The sequence below is a fragment of the Artibeus jamaicensis genome, unplaced genomic scaffold (genome assembly GCF_021234435.1).
Source record: "Artibeus jamaicensis isolate MK-2021 breed Jamaican fruit bat unplaced genomic scaffold, CSHL_Jam_final contig_456, whole genome shotgun sequence".
Classification (NCBI taxonomy): domain Eukaryota; kingdom Metazoa; phylum Chordata; class Mammalia; order Chiroptera; family Phyllostomidae; genus Artibeus; species Artibeus jamaicensis.
The window spans coordinates 642,897-668,540 of record NW_026521839.1 but is presented as its reverse complement, the minus strand read 5'-3'; the positions used below and the strand labels follow the sequence as shown (position 1 = coordinate 668,540).

At 38.2% G+C, this 25,644-nt stretch overlaps 1 protein-coding gene across 4 annotated transcripts in view; it reads right to left on the bottom strand.

Moving 5' to 3' along the window:
* LARS1 (leucyl-tRNA synthetase 1) overlaps positions 1–25,644 on the bottom strand; it is a 71,641-nt gene that overhangs the window by 23,500 nt on the left and 22,497 nt on the right. For all 4 annotated transcript variants that reach the window (XM_037163329.2, XM_037163330.2, XM_037163331.2 and 1 more), the window contains exons 6-22: positions 25,032–25,193; positions 24,197–24,309; positions 23,543–23,606; positions 21,866–21,933; positions 21,535–21,760; positions 20,192–20,279; positions 20,034–20,110; positions 16,012–16,065; positions 15,102–15,242; positions 13,285–13,362; positions 5,481–5,566; positions 5,321–5,386; positions 5,141–5,223; positions 4,669–4,807; positions 3,958–4,170; positions 3,402–3,459; positions 300–363 (exon numbers count right to left, since the gene is read on the bottom strand). In XM_037163329.2, coding sequence (XP_037019224.2) covers positions 300–363; positions 3,402–3,459; positions 3,958–4,170; positions 4,669–4,807; positions 5,141–5,223; positions 5,321–5,386; positions 5,481–5,566; positions 13,285–13,362; positions 15,102–15,242; positions 16,012–16,065; positions 20,034–20,110; positions 20,192–20,279; positions 21,535–21,760; positions 21,866–21,933; positions 23,543–23,606; positions 24,197–24,309; positions 25,032–25,193 — 1,780 coding nt within the window. The remainder of the gene's footprint in view (positions 1–299; positions 364–3,401; positions 3,460–3,957; positions 4,171–4,668; positions 4,808–5,140; positions 5,224–5,320; positions 5,387–5,480; positions 5,567–13,284; positions 13,363–15,101; positions 15,243–16,011; positions 16,066–20,033; positions 20,111–20,191; positions 20,280–21,534; positions 21,761–21,865; positions 21,934–23,542; positions 23,607–24,196; positions 24,310–25,031; positions 25,194–25,644) is intronic.

Here is a 25,644-nt window from a genome sequence, read left to right as displayed (position 1 = left end):
TGCTTTCCTAACTAAACTTAATCATTTCTACCTTTGCTTTAAAGTGAGAGACATGTGACTGTTCTTTCACTTGAACACTTAAGAGGCCATGGGAAGGTTACCAATGGGCCTAATTTCAATATTGTTGTGTCTCAGCAATTTTATGTTTTAATTACTATGGTGTTTCTACACAAAGAAAACATGAATGCTTTTGGTATAAGCAAAAGAGAAAAGCAGTAACATTAAAAAATTTTTAAATTGCCTTGTATAATCTGAGAATCGAACTCTATGCAAATCAATAATTTAAAAAGTATACTCACCATCAGCTGAAAATTTGTCAATGGCTTGGGTCAAAGAGAGAAAGTTGCCCGTAGATTTTGACATCTGGAACAGAAAGCCAATGAGTAGGCATTACTAAGTCTATACATAAATGAAACAAACCCAATCTACCCCATCAAGTTAAATGTGTTGGCCATAGTCAGAGAAAGACAAAAAAGATTAGAAATGTGAAAAAAAAAAGAGATACCCTAAACTAATTTACAGAGGTGAAAGCTGAAGTCCGGTCAGTAGTGACTTACACGGGTCATTCAGCAAGCAAGTGGGAGCTAGGCTAGGACCTCCAGTCTGACACTCAGCCCACTGCGCTTTCCATTAGACTATACTATTAGTTTATTCACGTAGAATTATTCCACTAGAACTCTGGAATACCTTGGCTGATCACAGAGAAGAGCTTTATATTAATTAGTCACTCAGAACTAAATGGGCTGGGACTTCCGCCAAGATGGAGGTGTAGATGGAACCACTGCGCCTTCTCACACAACTAAGTTTTAAAACAACAAAGTTTTAGCAACAAAAACACTGCCAAACCACAGAAAATGGAACTACACGGAAGTCCAACAACAACGAACACTTCGGCCAAACCGATAATGGGCAGAGCCAGCAGCAGAGCAGAGTTGGGCTAGAAAGTTCTACCCAACCGACCCGGGCGCATGACCCAGGTGCGCCAGCAGCCATGGGTGGATCCCAGGTGTGGAGAAGCAGGGGGAACCACTGAGGGCTGATCGCAGTCACACGTTTGCTCGCAGATAAACCGGTGAAGGAGCGAGCAGTGAGACGAACCACGCAGGCCCCAGCGGCAAGAAGCGGCAGAGGGAACCGCCATTGTCCCTCTCTGACCCGCCCCCACATACAGCACCACAAACCACCGACCTGGGTGGCCCCACCCTGGTGAACAACTAAGGCTCTGCTCCTCACACATAACAGGCATGAACAGATCAAAACATGGCTCAAGAGCAACTCAGAGCCCCAGAGCTGATAAATCTAAGCGATGAAGAAATAGCCAAACTTTCAGATGCACAGTTCAAAACACTGGTGATCAGGATGCTCACAGAACTGGTTGATTTTAGTAACAAATTAGAGGAACATATGAAGGCTAAACTAAGTGAAATGAATGGAAATACACAGAAAACCAGTAGTAATGGAAAGGAAACTGAGACTCAAATCAAAGAAGTGGACCAGAAGGAGGAAAAAAATGACAAAACAGAAAAGAATGAAGAAACAAGAATTCAAAAAAGTGAGGAGAGGCTTAGGAACCTCCAGGACATCTTTAAACGTTCCAACATCCAAATTTTAGGGGTACCAGAAGGGGAAGAGGAACAGCCACAAGTGGAAAACTTATTTAAACAAATAATAAAGGAGAATTTCCCAATCTGGCAAAGGAAATAGATTTCCAGGACATCCAGGAAGCTCAGAGAGTCCCAAAGAAGTTGGACCCAGGGAGGAACACACCAAGGCATACCATAATTATATTAGCCAAGATTAAAATGAAGGAGAGAATCCTAGAAGCAGCAAGAGATAAGGGGACAATCACCTACAAAGGAGTTCCCATCAGACTGTCAGCTGATTTCTCACAAGAGACCTTACAGGCAAGAAGGGGCTGGAAAGAAGTATTCCAAGTCATGAAATCAAAAGACCTACATCCAAGACTGCTCTATCCAGCAAAGCTTTCATTTAGAATGGAAGGGCAGATAAAGTGCTTCTCAGATAAGATCAAATTCAAGGAGTTCATCATCACCAATTCCTTATTATATGAAATGTTAAAGAGACTTACCAAAAAAAGAAGATAAAAAAGATGAACAGTGAAAAGACAGCAAACTCAGTTATTAAGAACCACACCTAAAACAAATGCAAACTAAGAAGTCAGCTAGATCAGGAGCAGAACCATAGAAATGAAGATCACATGGAGGGTTAGCAACAGGGGAGTGGGAGGAGGAGAAGGGGGGAGAAGGTACAAAAAATAAGTAGCATAGAGGGTAAGTAGAAAATAGATAGGGGGAGGGCAAGAATAGTATGGGAAATATAGAATCTAAAGAACCTGAGACACGTGGTCATAAACTAAAGGGAGGGGATTGGTGGGGGAGTGGGTGTACAGGGTAGAGGGGAATGAAGGGGGAAATAGAACAACTGTAATGGCATAATTAATCAAATATATTTAAAAAAAAGAAATAAATGGGCTGGACCATGACATCAGAGTTAGGGTTTTAGGGAACTTCCTGTATTAGGGTCACAATTAATGGGCTGTTCAAATGGTGCCGTGCCTGAGGGCAGCATGTCTGAAAAGGTACTTACTGTGCACAATCTAGCAATCTTTATTATTTTAAATGTTTTTATGTCTTTATCATTAACTTTACTGATACCAAAGAAAGGTGATTATTACATCAATTTCCCACTACACAGAAATAAAGTAACTTCTACCAATAAAACCAAAACAGTGTATAATGCAACAATGTTGACACCAGAGACAATGTCATGCTATAACAAACTCCAAAATCCTATTATTCTTTTTTTATTGTTTTAATTTTTTATTTTTAGAGAGAGGGGAATGGAAGGAGAAAGAGTGGGAGAGAAACATTAGTATGTGTTTGCCTCTCATGTGTCCCCTACTGGGGACCTGGCCTGCAACCCAGGCATGTGCCCTGACTGCGAATCAAACCAGCAGCCTTTGTTTCACAGGCCTTTGCTCAATCCACTGAGCTACACCAACCAGGGCCAAAATCCTATTATTCTAATTTGGTGGACAGTCACGGTATAAAACAAAAAACAAAAACCACCAAACTCTTTTCTCAAGTTATTGAGAAAGATACTCTTTACCTTTACTGTCTCTGTCTCTATTTCTGTCTCTCTCTCTGCTCCACTCATAATTCATGTCACCTTCTGTGAATCTAAATATACTGTTGTAATAGGTAATGGTACAACTAATAGGTAGGTCCCTCTGCTATCTAGCCTACACATATAATTTTAAAGATAAAACTTTAATGTATGATTTTCATATTCTTTCATTCTTCAATTTAAAAAGTGTAACTTCCTAAATCTGAAAAAGCTTTCTGCAGAAATTTTAACTTTCAGGAGGCAACAAGCCTTACCTTCTCAGAGTTGAGGAGAAGATGTCCATTTGCTCGCACAGCTACAGGCCATTTGTCACTTTACAGGTAAATGTTTAAAGACAGAAAAATGAAACTTAAAGACTGTGGTTAAGGCTTAACATTTTGAGATAAATGCTAAAACATTCATAACAGTTTGCTCAGACAAATGTACAAGGATATTTACTAGGCCCTGTATGTAACAGAAAACAAATAAAAACAATAAAAATGTCCATTAGCAAAGGACGGATTATAAAAACTATGGTACAGGCATATAGTGAATTACTGTTAAGTATTAAAAAAACACAGGCAGGGCTATATATGGATTTGAAAAGATCTTAGAAATAAACATGTACATGGAAAAACATGAGAGAAATAGTATCTAAAACACTGCATCTTTGTATAAGTTAAAACATAAATAGGCAAATAAGCACAGGTATCTGATGCTGGTATAATTGGCAAACCTATACCCTACACAATAGCTTCTTATATATTTGAAGCCATAAGATGCCCATGTCAATAAGCAACAAGTTTAGTCCACATCTTTTTCAACACTCACCTTTCTTCTGGCCACATAGCCACATGATTATACAGGTAATATGAAAGATGATTAGGAACAAGATCCTTTCCAGAGACTCGAAGATCCACAGGATACCAGAACTCAAACTCTTGCTTTAACTGATCTAATTTTTCCTTTGGGATCTGAGTCTTAGGAAATGGAGACTCCTTAAAGAAAATATAATCCCAAACTTCCTTGGTCATTTCCTGCGGTCTGTATTAGAATAAAACAAACAAAAACAACAACAACTATTTATAATTATGTATTATAAATAAATATATAATTTTTTAGAATCATTATTTCAATCCAAACATGAAGTAGGAATCTCTTAATGTAGTTAGAGTAACAAATGAGGACAATGGACTCCCATAAAAATGAAGGATGAATAATAATAACAGAGGAGGAACTATTATTACTTTTTCTCAGTTCAATTTTTTAAAAAAGCATAACAAAATTCTGCTAAATGAATTCTTTTAAAATATATTTTATTGATTATGCTATTACAGTTGTCCCATTTTTTTTCTCCCATTATTCCCCTCCACCCTGTCCTCCACCCCCCCACCTACCCTCATTTCCTCACCTTAGTTCATGTCCATGGGTAAATTAATTCTTATGAAAACTAAATATTAAAAGAAAACATTTAATACATAAATCAAAAGATCACATATCTTGCTAACAAACTAGACTTCTTTCCCTTCTCCATTTACCAACCTGATGCCCAGTGGAGACTCTGCCTGTCCACGCAAGTCCCCCCCCTGCAATAGGTGGGCCACAGTGTAAAATGCCATGTAAATAGTAGAATCAGAGAGTGATTCAATCAGCCACTGTTCATCCCAAGGCAAATGTGTGCCTACAAGATAAAAAGAAGAAAATTAATGCACAAGGGACCCAAGAGACACTTCATCTATAACTCTACATTTTAAGATCTACTGCATTTATGAAGCTGCTTATAGAGGAATTTCTTAAATTTACTTAAATAATAAAAATAAAATGGCAAACAAAGAGCAAAGTGGATGAGAGAAAGCATTCTTCTATCACCAGACAGATCGTAGAGAACAAAAGCTTCATTCCCCTTACCCTCTAACTGGGAGCTCTCGCTTCCAAGTCAGAAAAAAAGAAAGAAAATTGCATAAAAGCATTATTTTTCCAGTCATTCAAACAGAGAAATATGAAGTTTGCTTACCTAAACCATAAGTTCTTGAGCAAGCATGCTCTTGGAGCCAACCTAAGGTAGCTTCAAAATTCCTCCTGGTCTCCTCACAGAATCTGAAGAGAATAAAAGATGGTCTCTCTCTTCACCTTGACTATCTTCCGTGTTTCGCATCTCCTTTCCCCTCCCCCTCAACACTTTCTCCCATCTTACGTTTCCAGGTTCTTCAAGCACTGGGATGTCTGCTTTTTCCAGTTCTCTTCTCCATAATCCAAGTACCTGGGAGTACACAAATTGATTAGAAAAAAATAAAACCCAAAAGGATAAGGAGAGCGACTGTGGGAAATTTCTTCTTGCTATAGGAGAGACTAACCACTGGTCACACAGGGCCACAACGCATTCATCTGATGACCTGGACATGACTTGTTTCTCTGGTTCCATGTAAATAAATGCATCTCTCTAAATGAAAGTAAATAAAAATATATCAGATATTACATCAAGTAAATCCTTATTCCACAAGGATAATATAACTTTTGAAAAATGCTGTGCCAATAATCAAAACCGCACATTTTCATTGTGTCTTCCTTCTTCCCAGGGTAAAGTTATCTGCCTTATTTTCTATACAACACTTACATTTGAAAAGGTGTGCATCATCATCGAATGGATTGCCTTCCCTAGGTAGAATATTCCTCCTCAGTGGAAAAATCAAAGCTCAATTGTTTCTAAGCCTATGGTTTGAACGTTAGGTTGTCTATGACATCCTTTTATCCTTGTTATAACAATACAAATAAAGTAGAAAATTAAATGCATAAAACTTGTTTTAAATGGATGCACAGAAATTAAAAATAGAAAATATTGTTCCTAAAGACTTACAGTGTCATGAAAAATTCCCACTAGAAAACTGACCAAGAATATTATTTTTTACCAAATATAAGTATCTCTTAATGTATTATAGTCCCAAATTTATTAAGCAAGGACAATCTTTTACAATAATATTCAGCATTATTATTCATAAAACGACTCACTGCTCCGTGTTCTTAAGTGCAATTCCTCATGCTGAACTTCAACAGCTAGAACTTTTGATTAAAGACAGTGAATTAAAAACAGATATTTAATTCTGTTCCCTCTCAGAATTCCAATAAAAAGACAATAAAGGTTTCTTTTTTAATGGCATGAACCTACAAAGAGAATAAGATTGATAGCAAAAACAAGGTCCACAAATTTGGAAAACTAAGAAGCAGGATGAGTGCTACTTAGCAGACTGAAGAAAGCTAGCTGAAGGCCAAGCAAGCGGCAGAGAAAGCCACTGAGCAATTCAGTTTGGGTAACCCCCAAACCTCAGGAAGTGGTTGCACAAGACAGTTCTGCAAGAGAGAACCTGAGGCCTTGAAGAGAAGGACTGCTTTTCTTTTTTATAGTCATAATTATATTTTTATTATTTAAATTCTCATTCCCCCACTCATATCTCAATTATAGTTCCTTCCTATTCCTTTTCCTGCCTGCTCATCTTCATATTCCCTACTCTCCTATGTACCCAAACTCCTCCATTACTGCTGCCCCCTTTCTTATTTTTTAATATATTTTATTGATTACGCTATTAGTTTTCACTCCCCTCCTTCATTCCCCTCAACCCTGCCCACTCCCTCCCCTCACATTCCCCCTTTAGTTCATGTCCCTGTGTCATAAGTTCTTTAGCTACCACATTTCCTGCACTACTCTTGCCCTCCCCCTATTTTCTCCCCACTGTCTATGCTACTTATTCTCTGTACCTTCTCCCCACCTCTCCTCCTCCCACTCCCCTGTTGCTAACCTGCCATGTGATCTCCATTTCTGTGGCTCTGCTCCTGTTTTAGCTATCCGCTTAGATTGCTTTTGTTTTAGGTGTGGTTGTTAGTAACTGTGAGTTTGCTGTTCTTTCACTGTTCATAATTTTTATCTTTTTTCTTGGGTAAGTCCCTTTAACATTTCATATAATAAGGAATTGGTGATGATGAACTCCTTGAATTTGATCTTATCTGAGAAGCACTTTATCTGCCCTTCCATTCTAAATGAAAGCTTTGCTGGCCTTGGATGTAGGTCTTTTGATTTCATGACTTGGAATACTTCTTTCCAGCCCCTTCTTGCCTGTAAGGTCTCTTGTGAGAAATCAGCTGACAGTCTGATGGGAACTCCTTTGTAGGTGACTGTCCCCTTATCTCTTGCTGCTTCTAGGATTCTCTCCTTCATTTAATCTTGGCTAATGTAATTATGTGCCTTGATGTGTTTCTCTTTTGAGTCTACTTTCTTTGGGACTCTGTGAGCTTCCTGGACTTCCTGGAAGTCTATTTCCTTTGCCAGAGATGGGAAGTTCTCCTTTATCATTTGTTCAAATAAGTTTCCCACTTCTTGCTCTTGCTCTTCCCCTTCTGGTACCCCTGTAATTCGGATGTTGGAATGTTTAAAAATGTCCTGGAAGATCCTAAGCCTCTCCTCATTTTTTTGAATTCTTGTTTCTTCATTCTTTTGTTTCGTTGTTTCTTTCTTCCTTCTGGTCTACTCCATTGGTTTGAGTCCCAGTTTTCTTCTCATCACTATTGGTTCCATGTGCATTTCCCTTCATTTCACTTAGTGTAGCCTTCATTTTTTCATCTAATTTGCAACCAAAGTCAATCAGTTCTGTGAGCATCCTGATCACCAGTGCTTTGAACTGTGCATCTGATAGGTAGGCTATTTCTTTGTTGGTTAGTTGTATTTGCTCTGAAGCTTTTATCTGTTCTTCCATTTGGGCCTTTTTTTTTTTTTTTTTTGGCCTGGGTGCACCTGTTATGTATGAGGGGCAGAGCCTTAGGTGTTCACCAGGGAGGGTCACCCCATTTGCTGGGTTTTGATGCTGTATGTGGGGGTAGGGTCAGAGAGGGACAATGGCACTTGTTCTGTTCTCTCTCGGATTTCAGCCCCCTCTGTCACTTCCCACAAGCAGGCACCTTTTCAATCAGTGTTTTTAGGCTTTATTTCCTATCACTGGGGCCCTGGGTTACATGGTCCGTCTTGCTGCCCATTTTTGCCTAGTTTACCTGTGCGCGAATGTGTGACCATGGTCTGCCCCATGCTGCCTACACTCCTGGGTCTGGCTGCCACTGCCTTTTCCTGCCATGATCCCTCTCTGCCAGCTGCCTAATCCACTTACCGGTCTAGCTGAATGGTTGTCAGACTTCTGTACAGTTCAATTTTCTGCCTGTTCTGGTGGTTTTTGTTTCTAAACCTTTGTTGTCCTTAATTTTCATTGTGGGAAGTCTCGAGAAGCACTGTCCTTTAAAGAAGGGGTTAGAAACCCACATTCCCAAATCCTGCACTATGCTGATAGGCAACTAACTGACCCTCCCTGTGCCAAAAGAACAATGAAGGTTTATTCTCTGGAGAGGATAAAAAGAGTCCCCAACCCAGAGGACAAAGCTGAGGATATGAGTGTCACAGTGAAAATGGGGACAAAGTGAAAGCACACTGGGTGTTGGTACAAATGCTAGCGATCTTCTCCAACTTTTCGAAATTCAGCTTCCAGAATGCTTAGTTAGCTTAGACCATTAGACACTTTAAGCCAGAGATGGGAAGAATCTTTTGTGAGGAACCTAACAAACCCCAAAAGCCCTAACATCAGGGCTTCCCCAAGGCACAAATGGCCCTTCCAGATCTGCCCAACAAAGCCCAGTGACAAGTCCTACCTACATCCCAAAGGTTCCAATAACCTTTCTGTGCCCAGTCTTAAATAATCAAGTCTTCCTCAAAGAAATAAGAGATTAAGATTTCACATCTGTCAATTATATCTCAATTCTTAAAAAAAAAAAAAAAATTCACATCCATAAAGTAAGAATAGCCCATAAAAAGTCAGAAAACAAGAATAAGCTCTTCAGGTGGTTCTGAGTTGATGCCGGGTAAGTTGGGTAAAGGGTTTAAGGAACTCATCATACTACTCCCCACTTATTTGTAAGTTTTCTGTTTAAGAAGATTTTTTAATGAATTTTTAGAAATTTTTATTTATATTTAACACATGCACACCCAACTACCAGATATTTAAAAAAAAAAACAGTAAACACTCACTGATACACACACACACACACACACACACACACAGAGTTGAGGGACTCTCTCAGAAAAGCAAGAGTATACACTTCCAGAATATAAGAAGTCCAATATCTGAACTGTATGAATTCAGAAAGCAAAAATAAAGAATAGGAAGATGAAATTTTAAAAAAGACAAAAATTTTCCCAAATTAAGAATACAAGTTTTCAGACTGAAGCCCAAAAACCAAGAAGAATGAATTAAAACTGACCTAAACCAAGGCGAGTCACATGAAATTCTAGAATACTGGGAGAAAGAATAATATTTCACTAGCTTCCAGAAGCAGGGGAAACACAAGTCACTTATAAAAGAGCAGTTATTACCAAAATGCTTTTGGACTTCTCAAAAGCACCACTGAACCAGAACACCATAGGTAATGCCCTCAAAATTTTAAGGGGAAATTATTTCCAACCCAGAATTCTGCACTCAAGGGCAAATAAGGACAGAATAAAAATATTTGAGACATGGAAGGGCCCCAAAATTTACCTTCCAGATACTTTTCTCAGGAAAGATACTAGAGGCAGAGCTTCACTAAAATAAAAGAATAAATAAGAAAGAAGCGGCCAGGGAATCAAGGAAACAGGGTGGCGTCCAAGTCAAGGGCAGCAAAAGAAATCCTCAGTAATGGTGGAGAAAGACTGCTGAGGACACCAGTGCCCCAGGACAGCAGGCAGCCAACACAGACTCAAACTGGCCTGAAGGCTCTGGAAGAGTGTTCTCCAAGATGGAACCTAAAGCATAATGCGTCTGAAGGTATCGAAAGCAGAAATGAACAGATGGGACAGAGTTTGGTATGGTATATTGAGAAATATACTTAGAAGGAAATTTTTGACCTGGGTGGGTGGTTCAGTTGACTGGAGCGTCATCCAATGTGGGTTGTGGTTGTGGGTTCAATCCCCACTTGGGGTGCATACAGGAGGCAACTGATCTATGTTTATCTTGAACATTGATGTTTCTCTCTCTCTCTCTCTCTCTCTAAGATCAATAAACATCCTTGCTTCAGGCCTAAAAAACGGGGTAAAAAATTTTTTTTTACATTTAAAAAAATTTTTATTGATTGATTTTAGAGGAAAGGGGAGAGACAGAGAAACTTTGATTTGTTGTTCCACGGATTTATACAGTCATTGCTTGATTCCTTCTTGTGCCCTGCCCTGCCTGGAGATCAAACCTATAACCTTGGTATCATGTGATGACAGAGACCAACTGAGCCATCAGGCCAGGGTCTACATATATTTTTTTAAATGTATTTTATTGATTATACCATTACAGTTGTCCCATTTCCCCCCTTTCATTCCCCTCCACCCTGCACACCCTCCCACCATTTCCCCCCTTTAGTTTATGTCCATGTGTCTCAAGTTCTTCAGCTTCTACATTTCCCACACTATTCTTCCCCTCCCCATCAATTTTCTACCTACCATCTATGCTATTTTTTATTTGTACCTTCTCCCCCCTTCTCCTCCCCCCACTCCCCTGTTGCTAACCCTCCATGCGATCTCCATTTCTATGGTTCTACTCCTGATCTAGCTGTCCACTTAGTTTGCTTTTGTTTTAGGTGTGGTTGTTAATAACTGAGTTTGCTGTTCTTTCACTGTTCATAATTTTTATCTTCTTTTTCTTAGGTAAGTCCCTTTAACAGTTCATATAATAAGTGCTTGGTGATGATGAACTCCTTGAATTTGATCTTATCTGAGAAGCACTTTATCTGCCCTTCCATTCTAAATGAAAGCTTTGCTGGATAGATCAATCTTGGATGTAGGTCTTTCGATTTCATGACTTGGAATACTTCTTTCCAGCCCCTTCTTGCCTGTAAGGTCTCTTTTGAGAAATCTGCTGACAGTCTGATGGGAACTCCTTTGTAGGTGACTGTCCCCTTATCTCTTGCTGCTTCTAGGATTCACTCCTTCATTTAATCTTGGCTAATATAATTATGGTATGCCTTGGTGTGTTCCTCCCTGGGTCCAAGTTCTTTAGGACTCTGTGAGCTTCCTGGACTTCCTGGAAGTCTATTTCCTTTGCCAGAGACGGGAAGTTCTCCTTTATCATTTGTTCAAATAAGTTCCCCACTTGTTGTTCTTCCTCTTCCCCTTCTGGTACCCCTATAATTCGGATGTTGGAGCATTTAAAGATGTCCTGGAGGTTCCTAAGCCTCTCCTCACTGTTTTGAATTCTTGTTTCTTCATTCTTTTGTTTGGTCATTTTTTTCTTCCTTCTGGTCCACTCCTTTGATTTTGAGTCCCAGTTTCCTTCCCATCACTGTTGGTTCCCTGTGCATTTCCCTTCATTTCACTTAGTTTAGCCTTCATTTGTTCATCTAATTTGTGACTAAAATCAACCAGTTCTTCAAGCATCCTGATCACCAGTGTTTCGAACTGTGCATCTGATAGGTTGGCTATCTCTTGGTTACTTAGAAGTATTGGCTCTGGGACTTTGAGCTGTTCTTTTTGAGCCATAATGTTTTGGTCTGTTTGTGCCTATTATGTATGAGGGGTGGAGCCTTAAGTATTCACCAGGGCAGGGCAACCCAAGTTGCTGCTTTGTGATGCTGTATGTGGGGGAGGGGTGAGAGAGGGACAATGGCATTTTTTCTGCTCTCTCAGATTTAGGTCTCCTCTGCTGCTTCCCGCAAGCAAATTGGGCCCTTCTGGTGCTCATTCCCAGGTGTGTGGGATTGTGCACCCTCCCGGACCCTGTGGGTCTCTCCAACGAACTCTCTGTGAGCTTGGGAGCCTCTCCTGGCACCTCAACTCCTGAAAGTTTTTCAACTGGTGCTTTTAGGCTTTAATTCCTGTTGCTGGGGCCCTGGGTTGCACGGTCTGTCTCACTGCTCATTCCTTTGCCTGGTTTATCTGCGCATAAATGTGGGACTGACTGGTCAGCCAGCCACCTTGCACCCTCACTGGGTCTGCCCGTTGCCACCCCACGCCTGGGATCTGCCAACCACCACCTGCGCACCTGGGTCAGTCTGGCCACTTTTTCCTGCACGACCACTTTCCGCCAGCCACTAACTCTGCCCCTCTTACCGGTCTGGCTGAATGGTTCATTGTTGTCAGATTTCTGTATAGTTCAATTTTCTGTGTGTTTTGGTTGCGATTTTGTTACTAAATCTTTGTTGTCTTTAAACTTCATTATGTGAGGAGGCAGTGTTCCCACCTACGCCTCCATCTTGGCCGGAAGTCAGAAATTTTTTTGAAAAAGACAATTATTAACTTAGGGAAAACCAAAAGCTAAGGAAGAAAAATTCTCACCGTATACACTGTAGATCAGTCACATCCCAAAAATGTAAATACTGACTACTGCTCTCACATAAATGATGATACACCTACACCAGGAAGATGGGTGTATACTTTTCATGAAAAAGTATACGTGGATGTGTGTGATGTTAGAGAGGAAGCCACCAGGTGGGAGGAAGAGTTAAATCCTGATCTTTCATAGGAGACATCAATGGCTGGTGCCAAAACCAAAACAAATAAAACCAAAGTTATACTATAAACTACATTTAGATTCGAGAGCTGTAAGACAGAGGGAAATCAATTCTAAAATGGCTGAAAGTAAGTCTCTCCAAAAAAGAGACATTTAAGAGAACCATGGAAAGATAAAGAGGAAACTGTGGCTTTTTCATTTTAATAAGCCTTACAGACCATTGTCTCTCTGTATTATGCGAACATATAACTGGCAAAAACAAAAGTTTAATGTAACAAGTAGTTAAGTAGCTTAATAGAAGTTACAGCAAAAACAAAGATGGGGGAGAAGATAAAAGTAAAAAATAAAGCACTACATAAAGAGAGAATTGTAACTACTAGCATCTCAACTGGCTAAGCCAGAAGTATGTTCCAGTTCTTTTGTATGTGCTTTGTACCTGTCTACTTTAGAACACTACTTTCATCAATGTTGCAGGTAGAAAATTCAACTTACATGAATTGCTAATAGGTCTATTTTCTGCCACAAAACTATACACTGTCTTTAATAAAGCTCACAGTTTTACTACAGACTCATTGGGCTAATAAACACTGTAAAGTCTGTATATTAGCTAAAAGCTTTTCTCCTAAAACGGACTTCAGAGGATAGCCTATCACGTACGTACAGTGTCAATCATCTTTTTCTGAATGTTCTTCTTTACGTCTTGAACCTTCTGTCCTTTAAATCCATCCACCAACATTACCTTAAAGGATGAGAGTAAGGAAAAAACACACAGAAAATAATTAAAATTGGCTTTGTGTTCCCTCCCCCAAACTTTTCCCTAACTAAATTTACTTCCACCCACCAACCCAATATATTTTTATCATGAAATGTATCACATAACCATAATTTTTAATTTTGGCATAGCCTGGACAACTAATATTTGTAACACATTTGTTTTTCTTTTAGTATAATTAGGATAGCTGTCAAGAAGATGATTAGGAAGAAACACTTCCTTTCCCCTTCTCAGTTTTCTGTGTGGAGAGAATTCCACAACACTAACTCCCCTCATTCCTGGAGACTTTGGGAGAAGGAGCTAACCATATCCAGCTCAGCCCCACTTAGGCTTCTCTTTCCAAATCCACCTGTTACCAACAAGCATTCCCCTTTGCCTGGCCATGTGATAAACTTAGCTCTGAGAGGAAGGCCTACAGTTTTTCAACTCTGCCTTTTACTTAATGGGGAAATTTAATTCTAGAGCAAAGTAGTAGCTTGCCATTGTCACAATTCTAAGCCACAATCCCCTTTCCAGATGAAACTGACTTCCCTCTACCTGACTTATGTGTCTCTCAAACAGATTCTAAGCAAAAGACACAAGTTCTTTTTTGAACTTCCAATCCTCCAACATCCCCAAAATGCTTCATACCTATTTAATTCATCATTATGAAATTATACTTCTTGATCATTATGATGCAGTCGTGAAGAGTGCAAATCCTAGAGCCAAGGTGCCTAGTCTGGATCTCGGTTCTGTCACTTGCAGGCTACCTGGCTGATATAGGGTAAATTATTTAATCTCTTAGTGCCTCAATCTCCTTATCTGTAAAATGGGGAAAATAGTGCCTACATCATGAGGTTATTTTGACATTTAAATAAGTTTATGGGAAAGTACTATATAGGTACTGGCTTTTATTATCACCCAAAATGTGTAAGTCACTTAAAAAAGACATAACCAATTCTTTGTTATCCAGAAAAATAACAACAAAGGTAAAATTTTTTTAATTCTCATTTACGTCCTTAAATATCTTCACTTTAACTATGTATGGTGTCAGATGGGTACTAGACTTATCAGGATGATTACTTGCTAAGGTATATAAATGTCTAACCAGTATGTTGTACATCTGAAACTAAAATAATACTGCACACGTCAACTGTAATCAAAAAAAATGTTTTAAATCTTCATTTTAACCTTAGCTGAATTTTTACTTTCTCTGACTCAGTCTTCTCTCCATGAAATGGGGTATGGTACACTAATATGTGCACAGTGACAAAAGAGGAGGTTCAGATCATGTTTGTTGTGGTCACCTGACATTTCGTGGTCATTAACAAGTGAAGTAATGACCTGAATAAAACTGCTTACTTAAAATACAAAACTCTTAATTTAAGGAGCAAAAGAAGGAAACAAGTACTGTCCATGCAATAGACCTTTGGAGTTTATTGAATAATAGAACTAACTAAATATCCTCTCAAGAAATTCATTCTTTAAGAGATTCCTACAGGGGGCATAAACATGTAACTTCTGTAAATATTATTATCACCCCCCCCCAAAAAAGATTTTAGAAAGTTTGCGAATAGAAGACTCTTTTCTTAATATCACATCAGTCTGCCATAGGTCAGTATGTGACTGAAACTATACTGAATTTTTCTATGTATTTTTTAAATCATTAAAAAGAAAATCACAGAACATGGAGTAAATCAAATAAAAATAAAAGAATTATTACTTACACCATCATAAAACCCTTTTAGATATAATTTTTCTTTTGCTTCTGCAAGCTTTTCTCGGTCATTCTGGCTCTGAACTTTCAACTCATCACAAATGGTTACAGCAGAGAGATTTCCAAAACCAGGGATTTCAATGACTGGCACCTGCAAAAAAAAAAGACATCAGGAACTTATTCACCCTGAATGAGCATACACAAAAAGAGCACTGTCCTTTTTTTTTTTTTTTGCCTCTTCTATCCCATCAAGTCATTTCAGATTCTATGTATCATTATAACAGTACCAAGCATTAGGAAGTCACACTCACACAGTGACTAACAAACATACCGATGTAAATCTGTCTTCCTTCTCTCCACAGGACCGACCCAAATCTGTACAGCAACCCCCACAATGTCCCTCACTTACTACACATTCACCTTCCCCAGCTCTCACCCCTACACTGGCATCAAATCAACTAAATAACTAACACAAACTAGCAAAATTGTGTTAACAACTAAATTTTTGAAGGGTCTTGTTTTTGGTTTCTAGTAAGTACTCTGGATTTTTCATGAGAAGTATTTGCTAGTAATTTAATTTTTTCTACTGCAGCCATTAATATGAAAACATTAACATTTTGTCCTCGGAAGCCTGGAAATTGGCCAAACTAGCAGAATAAGCTACATAAAATTGGTGATGCTAAAAAGCCATTTGTTTATTCTAAAATTTCAGGTGCTAGGTGCTAAGAAAATGCTTATTGTTACTTTTTCTCTCTCTATCTTCCATAGCAGCTACCAAATTAAAACAAACTCTCAAGTAAACTCCCTCTTATTTCCATGCTCCATTTGTTATTTAATTTTCTTACAAGGTAAATGTAAGCTCTCTTTTTCACTCTGATAAAAGTATAGATATGAATATACTGAGAAATCTCTGTACTCACTGGCTCAAATGGCAAGACCATGTCATCTCTAATTCCATACTTTGCTCGTAAGGCCTACAAAAGAATTGCAAGTTAACATTAATGATCAATACTTTATTGGTATAATCATTTAATCATTGAGAGAAGAAACCCCCAAGCTGTTTATAAAGCTATTATTTCTTCTCCTTTCCATACCGAGCAATTTTTTATCTTCATCAAATATCTCAAGAAGGAATCTATGATTTCTAAAGACTCAAAGTTTAGGTTATAATGAATGGCTTAAATGATGAAACTGTACAGCCAAAACAAAAATTCACATACACACAGACACACACACAGACACACACTTCACTTAAAATAAGGTTCATATTCTAGGTTGCAATAAAAATGTATCAGAAATCTTTTCAGAAGTTTAAGGAAATCCATCACATCAACCGATTAAAAAAGAAAAATTCACATGATCATATCAACACATGAAAAAAAACATATGACCAAACCCAAAACCCATTCATGATAAAAACTCTCAGTAAACTAGAATAGAGAGGGGCTTACTCAATTTCATAAAGACTATAAAAAACCTACAGCTAACGTCATACGTAATGATGAGAAACCCAAAGCCCTCCCACTAAGAACAGGTAAAGGTAAGGATGTCCTCTCTCACCACTACTTCTTAACCTCACACTGCATATTCTTGGTAATATAATAAGGCAGGAAAAAGAAAGATATACAGGTTGGCATAATCATCAACACAGAATATCCAAAAAAGAATAAATTTTTTAAAAAGCCCTCTGAAACTAGTAAGCAATTACAGCAAGGGTGCAGGATAAAAGGTTAATATACAGCCCTGGCTGGTGTGGCTCAGTGGATTGAGCAACAGCCTGCAAACCAAAGGATAGCCAGTTTGACTCCCATTTGGGGCACATGCCTGACTTGTGGGCCAGGTCCCCAGTAGGGGGTGCTCCAGAGGCAACCACACATTGACGTTTCTCTTTTTCTCCCTCCTGTCCCCTCTCTCCAAAAATAAATAAATAAAATCTTTTAAAAAATAAAAATAAAAGGTTAACATACAAAAGTCAATTATGTTCCTATGTACCAATACATAAGTAGAATTTAAGATTAAAAACATAACACCATTTACATTACTATTCAAAAAATTAAATACTTAGGTAAAAAACTAACAAAATATATATAACACCTATGTGAGGAAAACTACAAAACTCTGATGAACAAAATCAAAGAGATAAAAAAATGGAAAAATATCCCATGTTCATGGATTGGAAGACTCAATATTTTCAAGATTTCAGTTGTTCCCAACTTGACCTATAGATTTAATGCAATCCCAGCAATTTATTTTGTGGATGTCAACAAAAAAAATTCTAAAGTTTACGTGGAGAAGCAAAAAGACCCAGAATAGACAACTGAACACTGAAAGGCAAGAACAGAGCCGCAGGACTGATGCTATTCAACTTGAAGAATTGCTATAAAACTGTAGTAATCAAGACGCAGTGCTGCTTAAAGAACCAATGGAGCAATGGAACAGAACAGACCGCCCGTAGGTCCTCATAAATAGTCAATCAATGTCTGACAAAGGAGCAAAGGCAATACAATGAGGCAAAGACAGTATCTTTGACTATTGTTGCTAGAACAAATAGACATAACACATGCAAAAAAAAACAGAATTAAACACAGGTTTTGCACCTGTACAAAAATTAACTCAAAATAGATCATAGATCTAGATGTAAAACCCCAAGCCATAAAACATAGTTGAAAACCTTACATAGCCTTAGGTACAGTGATAGCCTTTTTAGATAAAACAGCAGAGAAATAACCTATACAAGAAATAATTGATGAGCTGTTGTAGACAGCTACCTGGTTCTAGGAACTGTATCTCAACCCCCTGTGGCTAAGGGTGAGAGACGACCTTTGGAATGCCAGCCGTAGGAGACAAAGCCTGTCTCTGGTAGCAAATGCTGCCTCCTTTCCTCTCCCTGCCCCCAAAGCTTGGTCGGAAGTCAATTGCTCCCCTCACAGCAGGGGGCAACCTAAGCCAGACTCGATCATTTTGGAGGCCTTCATGGAAAGACTCAGGGGGCTGCAACAAAGAGCAGTGGACTCTCGCCACCCCCCCCCAGCTTTGACAAAGCCCGAGTCCCCATGTTCTCTAGGAGTAGTGCTTCCTGGCTCTAATCCCCTTAAGCCTAAACACTTGTTGGGGAGGAGTGTAGCTCCTTGCCTTGCTAGAGTGTGTCCAGGGGAAAAATCTGGCATCACCAAGACTTCCTGATGAACTTGTGAAATCTGCTCTGCTAAGAGTATTTTCATTCATATGTTAAGGGTTCGAGCAGGAAACCCTAAAATTCTGTTCCTGACAGACTCTGACTCATACTAAGCTCTCAGGTTTCTTTGAAATGTTATCTACTGTTTAATCCTCGCCACCCTGTACTCCTGTGTATTAGAACCCAATAAAAGGCCCTGGAGGAAGGGGCTCAAGGGCTTTTTCTCCTTGGAGAAACTAGTCACTGCTGGCCTTTTTTCCCTGAGAAACTAGCCACTGCTAACGGCCTTTTTCCTCTGGGAAAATGGCCACTTCTTCTCCCTAAGCAGATCACATCATGTCTCAGTCATATTTACTTTCATCCATGGCACACAGGGGGACTTGTGAGGAAAGTTGCCTCCACAATAAGCTAGAGTTCCTGAAAATCAAAAACTTCTGCTATGTAAGACAATATCAAAAAATTATAAAACAAGCAACAGACCCGAAAAAATATTTATAGAAGACGTATCTGATAAAGGACTGTTATCCAAAATATATAAAGAACTCTTAAAACTCAGTGATAAGAAAATAAACAACCTGATTAAAAAATGAGCCAAAGACCTTAACCTTAATACCTTACCAAAGGTATACAAAGGGCAAATAAGCCTATGAGAAGATGCTCCACATCATATGTCATCAGGGAAATATAAATCAAAAGAACAATGAGATACCGCCACACACCTTATTAAAACGGTCAAAATTCTAAACACTGATAACACCAAATGCTAATGAGGATGCAGAGCAACAGGTACTCTCACATGGTGGAAATGCAAAATGGTACAGGCACTTTGGAAGACAGTTTGGCAGTTTCATACAAAACAAAACAGATTCCTACCATATGATCCAACAGTCACATTCTTTGGTATTTACTCAAAAGAGCTAAAAAGTTATGTCCGCAGAAAAACCTGCACATGAATGTTTATAGCAGCTTTATTCATAACTGCCAACCAACTTGTTAGCAACCAACATGTTCTTCAGTAGGTAAATTGATAAATAGGCCATGAATCCAGACAAAATATTATTCAGCACTGAAAACTGATAAGCTATCAAGCTATAAAAAGACATGGAGAAACATTAAATGCTATTACTAAGTGAAAGAATTCAATCTGAGAAGGCTACATACTATAAGGTTCCACCTATATGACATTTTGGAAAAGGTAACACCCTGAAGACAAGCAGACAGTGGTTGTCAACGATGGGAGGATGGGGAGAAATCAACAGGAAAAGCATAAACAACTTCTAAAGCAGTGAAAATGCTCTGCGTGATATAAAAATGATAGATGTCATTATACATTTGTTCAAAGCCACAGAATGCACAAAACCAAGATTAAACCATAAGGTGAACTATGGACTTTGAGTGACTATGATTGCCAGTATAAGTTTATCCTGGTAAAAAGGTACCACTCTGGAGAGTGGTATTGCTAATGGGGTGGCTGTGTGTGTGTGTGTGTTGGAGCAGGGGGCACATGGGAAATCTCTGCACCTTTCTCTCAATTTTGTTGTAAACCTAAAACTGCTCTGAAAACATAAAGTCTTAAAAAAATATCCCCAAAATACATATATTCAAGATTCAAACTACAGGAAAATACACATACATCAAGAAATAAGTTATAAATTACAGTTCAAAGATACACAAGTAGCTTTTTAGCCTAAGCCTATAGTGTAGTTCAGCGGTACCTGACCAAGTAAATGATGAGCGGAAAAAAGAATGTGAAACTCAGATACTCACTTGCTTTTTCTTCAAATCCCTGAGGGCGGCAAAATCATCAGGAGAGTCAGAAGGAACACTTGTGACTACACCAGTACCTTGTAAAACAGAGTGTGGGACTGATTAATACAGCCAGATGTAATTACTACAGTACTTCTACAGAGAAATAAACTCTTTACCTTTATCCTCCTTAATGGTGAGCATTGGGAGAACATAGATCACCTTGTATGATGTTAGAGGTGCAGAAAGCGATGCACCAAGAATTTCCTGTGGAAGGAAAAGATGAGCATATATGGTGAAGAAACTTAGTTTAACTAATAAAATTGAAAACAATGTTACTATTTTAAGCCCAAGAACCTAGAAATCAAAAATATATGAAGTATAGCAAAAGTCATTCTTTTATACCAACTAGACCAAAAGTCATTGTAAATAATTATTAAGGTCTTAAAGAAATTAGTACACAAACACATTACTTGTGACATGGTACCTACCCCTTAAGGAAAATGACATAGAATCCAGAGCAAGAGCCACAAAAATGTTCATACAACTCAGACCCAGCAATCCAATCCTAGAAATGTACCTCAAAGGTTAAGGAAAAAAACCTGTTTTTCTTTGAGAAGTCTGCCCAATGCTGTGTTAACTTAGAAACAAATAAAACTTTAAATGATAGAAAAATTATTTAATGAAATATGAGACTTCAACAAGCTAGAATACTGTATACCCATTTTAAATGATAATTGGAAAGACAAAGTTAATTAAAAAGATCTATCTGGTTTCTCTTAAAAAAAATCAGAAGATGCAAAAATATTGGACCCATATTCCCATATGTGACAAACAGCTTACAGCTGCTTGTTTTGCTAAGGAATGAACTTTTCAGTTCCACACAGTCCCCACCCACCCCACTGTATCAGACAGGCTGCTCATACAGCATTTAAAATAATACTGGTGAAAGCTAACTACTGTAACCATCTTAAAGGTTGAAAGCTAGTTTTTAATTTATACCATGCATTTTCCTCACCCCAGAATCGACTCAAATTAACATGGAAAGAAGTTTCATTAGAGTTAGTTAAAAATCTATGTCATTAATACTATTTCCAAAAACTGCTCAGACAGAACTCTAACATCAGGTACAATACTAATAGGATATAACAGAAAAAAACATGAAATAATCAAACATCCATTACAAAGAAAGGGTCACTGCACTGTGGTGCAGTCAAATAGTGAACCATCTTTTCAGGAGGACGGTGAAAACTCACTATGGAATGTACATGAGAGAGCCTTCTGGAAAACTGGAACTGTTCTACATTTCGATTTGAGTGATGCTGACTGACATGAGTGTGTATACACACATGAAAATGCACCAAAATATACACTTATGATTTCACACATTTGACTGTAAGTATGTCTCAATTTGAGGCATACTTACAATATGTCCCATACTGTAAGTATGCCTCAAGTTTCACTGTTAGAATTTTTCCTCTAAATTTATGCACTAAAATAAAAAGTCTGCTACCAAACTTACCTCTCCCATTAATTCCTTAACAACTGGCACCACGCCATTGTCTTTGGTAAAGCCCTGGTATGACATATTTCTGGCAGCTCTTTGGGTGCAAATGAATATATCACCATTTGCTGTCTCGAACCCAATGTACTTCATATCAGGGCGAACCCAACAGTTTGTTTGTCCAAACATGGTCTCAGGTCTGAGAGTAGCAGCTACCAAGAAGATATTTTTCCCTTTCAGGCCACTAAGAAGAAAAAAATGTATTAAAGCAAAAAAAAAAAAAAGTGTGGATTCTATCACACGTATCTGATATTCAAACAGCTGAAACATAACTCTTTGACAAACCTACCTTAATTTGGGTGGATATGGCTCAAGCACTTTCAACTTGATTAAAGTATATTCCTGAGGGCCAACACCCTAAACAAAGAAACAAAACAAAACTTTGAAAGGAAAAAAGACTTAGATTACACCTCCTAGTCTATGTGAGAGATAAGATTCAAATTCCTAAGATCAATTCTTGCATTGTTAGACTTATTCTTTCTTCCAATGAAGAGACTGCAAGTGGTGTGCTGGCCACATCCACACGGATGTCTAATGTGTAAGAAGTGCCCTGGGGGATCACCCTTCCACCCCACACAAGAACTCAGAAACATGACCCAGACTCTACTGAGTAGGGACGGTTTGTTGGGAACTCCCTTGAAAGGGGAGGACAGTTAAAAAAAAAAAAAGCACCTTGGAGTAATCAATTAAAACAGTTTTTTTGCCAAAATGAAAATGAGAAGACAGCAATGCCACAGAGCAGTTATCGCAGACACACACTAGACCCAGGGTCTGGTGAAGTGCATTCAAAAGCTAGCTTGGATCCTTAATGCTTCACCCAAGGGAGTCACAATCTCTTTGAGCCTCACAGAAGACTATCCTGAGGAGCACATAAGACAATGAATACAAAAATGCTTTGAAAAAGTATAATATACTATTAAAATTTAGGATATCGCTGCCATTAACTATATTAAAACTTTTTAGTCAGTAAACTGGGCCTTCTGAAGTCTCTCAAAGTTTTCAAAATTTTAATCAAGTCTCACTCCTATCAGATGAGTAACATTTTTATTGAGGGCTGATTGTTGCAAGCAGTCACTAGACTGCAAATGCATTCAAAGGTGGTAACAAAGGAAGACACACTCGTTGGGTCTCCTAAGTGCAGATGTTGGCATGTTGGTTTACTGTGCAAAGGCTTTACGCAAATTACCCTTGCTGCACTCAAGCAGTACCAGGAATAATGTTAGTAATGTGTCTTATAGGAACATAGGGTGAACTGGCATCATGATGACTAAAAGTACTTTGGAAAGAAGCAAGTAGGCATATAATCAAAGCAAGAACAAACGGAATCTGTGTGCATAGGTCAGCCCTGAATCTCACAGCCCTTTCCTCACCATCTTTTCAGAGCAGAGCAGTCTCCAGGCAGTGCTTCACAAATGTTAGCATGCACATGAATCACAGCGAGCGCTTATTAAAAGACAGATTCCTGGGCCCCAGAACTTCTAATTCAGCAGTCTAGGATAAGGATCAGAACTGCTTGTCTATCACAAGCTGATGTAGCTGTTCTAGGGCCACTCTTGGAGAAGCAAGGCCCAAGACAAGATACAGAAACCCATAACAGCATTCTACCTCCCTCTTTACTGCCACCAGAGTATCACTACAATGTACCTCAGCACTGGAATAAAGTTATGTTTTAGGCTTCTATTTCTTTTTTTTTAAGATTTTATTTATTTATTTTTAGAAAGAGGGGAAAGGAAACATCAATACATGAGATATATACGGATCTGTTGCCTTTCGCATGCCCCCTATTGGGGACCTGGTCAGCAATCCAGGCATGTGCCCTGACTAGGAATTGAACCAGAGACCTTTTGGTTCGCAGGCTAGCACTCAATCCACTGAGCCACACCAGCCAGCGCTGATCTATTTCTTAAAACTCTATGGCCATATGAAGAATTATTAATGGTAGCTACTCTATGTCACAAATAAATACCTCTCCAGTTTGTCTGTCATGATCCATACAGGGCTGTCCATCTTTTGGAGAATAAATGGTATACCTAAAAAATAAGTGACAAATATTGCTATAATATACAAATTTTAGCCTAACATATTTGCCGGTGCTATTGCAAATATCTTACAATATTTATTCTAACTGAACAAATGTCTACATCTATTATTTATACATTTATGGGTAGTTCTATTGCCAATACAGTTAACTTAATAAAAGATTTCTGCCTTCATCAACAATGGATTAAAAATTTAAATTCACTTATGAAATACAAATAGCTTTTAATCATTCTACATAATCAAGGGAGAATCTTACACAATTTACAGAACAAAAGAATAAACTAAAACACAAATAAAATGACTTTTCTGTTTGGCTGGGAATACTGAACAGAATCTTTAGTGATATCATAAAAGCCAACACTCCTATTCTCCCTGGTTCTAGTTGTCATAAACACAAAGCAGCTCAGAGGAATTAAGACAATGGTAATACAAAAAGGAAAATAATTTAGGAGAACAAAAAAGCAAAGCAAAACCATAAAAAAAATAAAATAAAGGATAATAGAACAAAGAAGCCTATGGGGCACTGAATACAAGAATTATGTAATTTTTGCTTTTTCATATTGAAGGACAACAAACTCACCGTTTCCCAAATTTAATTCTATTTCTTTCTCTTAATGTTAAAAACTGCCACCTGACAAATGAATCATAGTAAGGATTAACATCAGTAGTGATGAAGGAACGACGCCAGTCTACCTATACAAGGAGAAAGGAAAAGGTAAAGTTCTGTATAGTCTCTATGAATGAGAATTCCTAAGAATCAATATTTACTCTTCTACTCTTTATTTTCCATCTAAAAATTACATCAAATATTAAAAACAAAAATTTAGCCCTGGCTGGTGTAGCTCAATGGACTGAGTGCGGGCCCGCAATCCAAAGGATCACGGTTCAATTACGAGTCAGGGCACACGCCTGGGTTGCAGGCCAGTTCCCAGCAGAGGACGCACAAGAGGCAACCATACACTGATATTTCCCTCCTTCTCTCCTTTCTTTCCCCTCTCAGGATAAATAAATAAAATCTTAAAAAAAAAAATTTAAGTTCCACCTATCATATATCACAATTACTACATCAACTTTTAATACGTGTATTTTTAAACACACACATATATTAAACATATAGAAACTGTAATAAACTCAAAAGGAACACTTAAATAATACCTTTAAGTATTCCTAAATGTTCTTCATATTCTTTGAATAGAATTCCTTTCTACTAAATGCTAATGTATTGATATACATTCTAATATGACAAACATTAAAGTATTTTACTGTTCACATACAGGCCCATTAGCTTCTAGCCTGAGACTAAACGTACCAATTCATTAGAGCACTTCAGGTAATACCTGGTCCAAATCTCATGTAATCACATAAATGTAATAGTGTTCTTTGTATTTTCTGAACTGCAGTGGTGATAGGCATACCTTTAAACCCATTCTCTTCAGATCCTGAATAGCCAGTGGTGGGAAATAATCAAGCCAATGTTCTGCTTCAGAAAATTTGAGTATCTCTTCATCAGCCAGACCAAGCGATTTCATAATGCTCCACTGGTATTTAGAAGACCCAGCTTTAGCAGCAGCTTTACTCTGAAAATAACCAGCAAAAACATACTCTATCAAAGAACAACCAACACCTTAACAAATTCTAGGACCACAATATCTGTAAGTGAATAATCCCATTTGGTAATTTTTTAAATTTCCAAACAATGCTGTTGATATGTCAGAATACTGCAGGATTTAGACAGACCATTTGCTTGCCAAACTTACAGTTTCATAATCACTAGGACTCTGATACCAAGGAAATCTACCAAGTGGGTGGAACCATAAAGAACTATCATCACAAAGACAAGATCTCAACGCCAAACCTCTATTTCCCTCTCCCAATAGCACATGCATCTTTTTTCATTTTGATGGCTTAGACTATACTCACAAGAGTTTATTCATTTTCAAACCTTTACCAATATCAAAAAGATAACCAAATACCAAGGGTTGGAAGTAGGCAAAGGGTTTAAACTACAAAAAGGCAGGACAGGGAGTT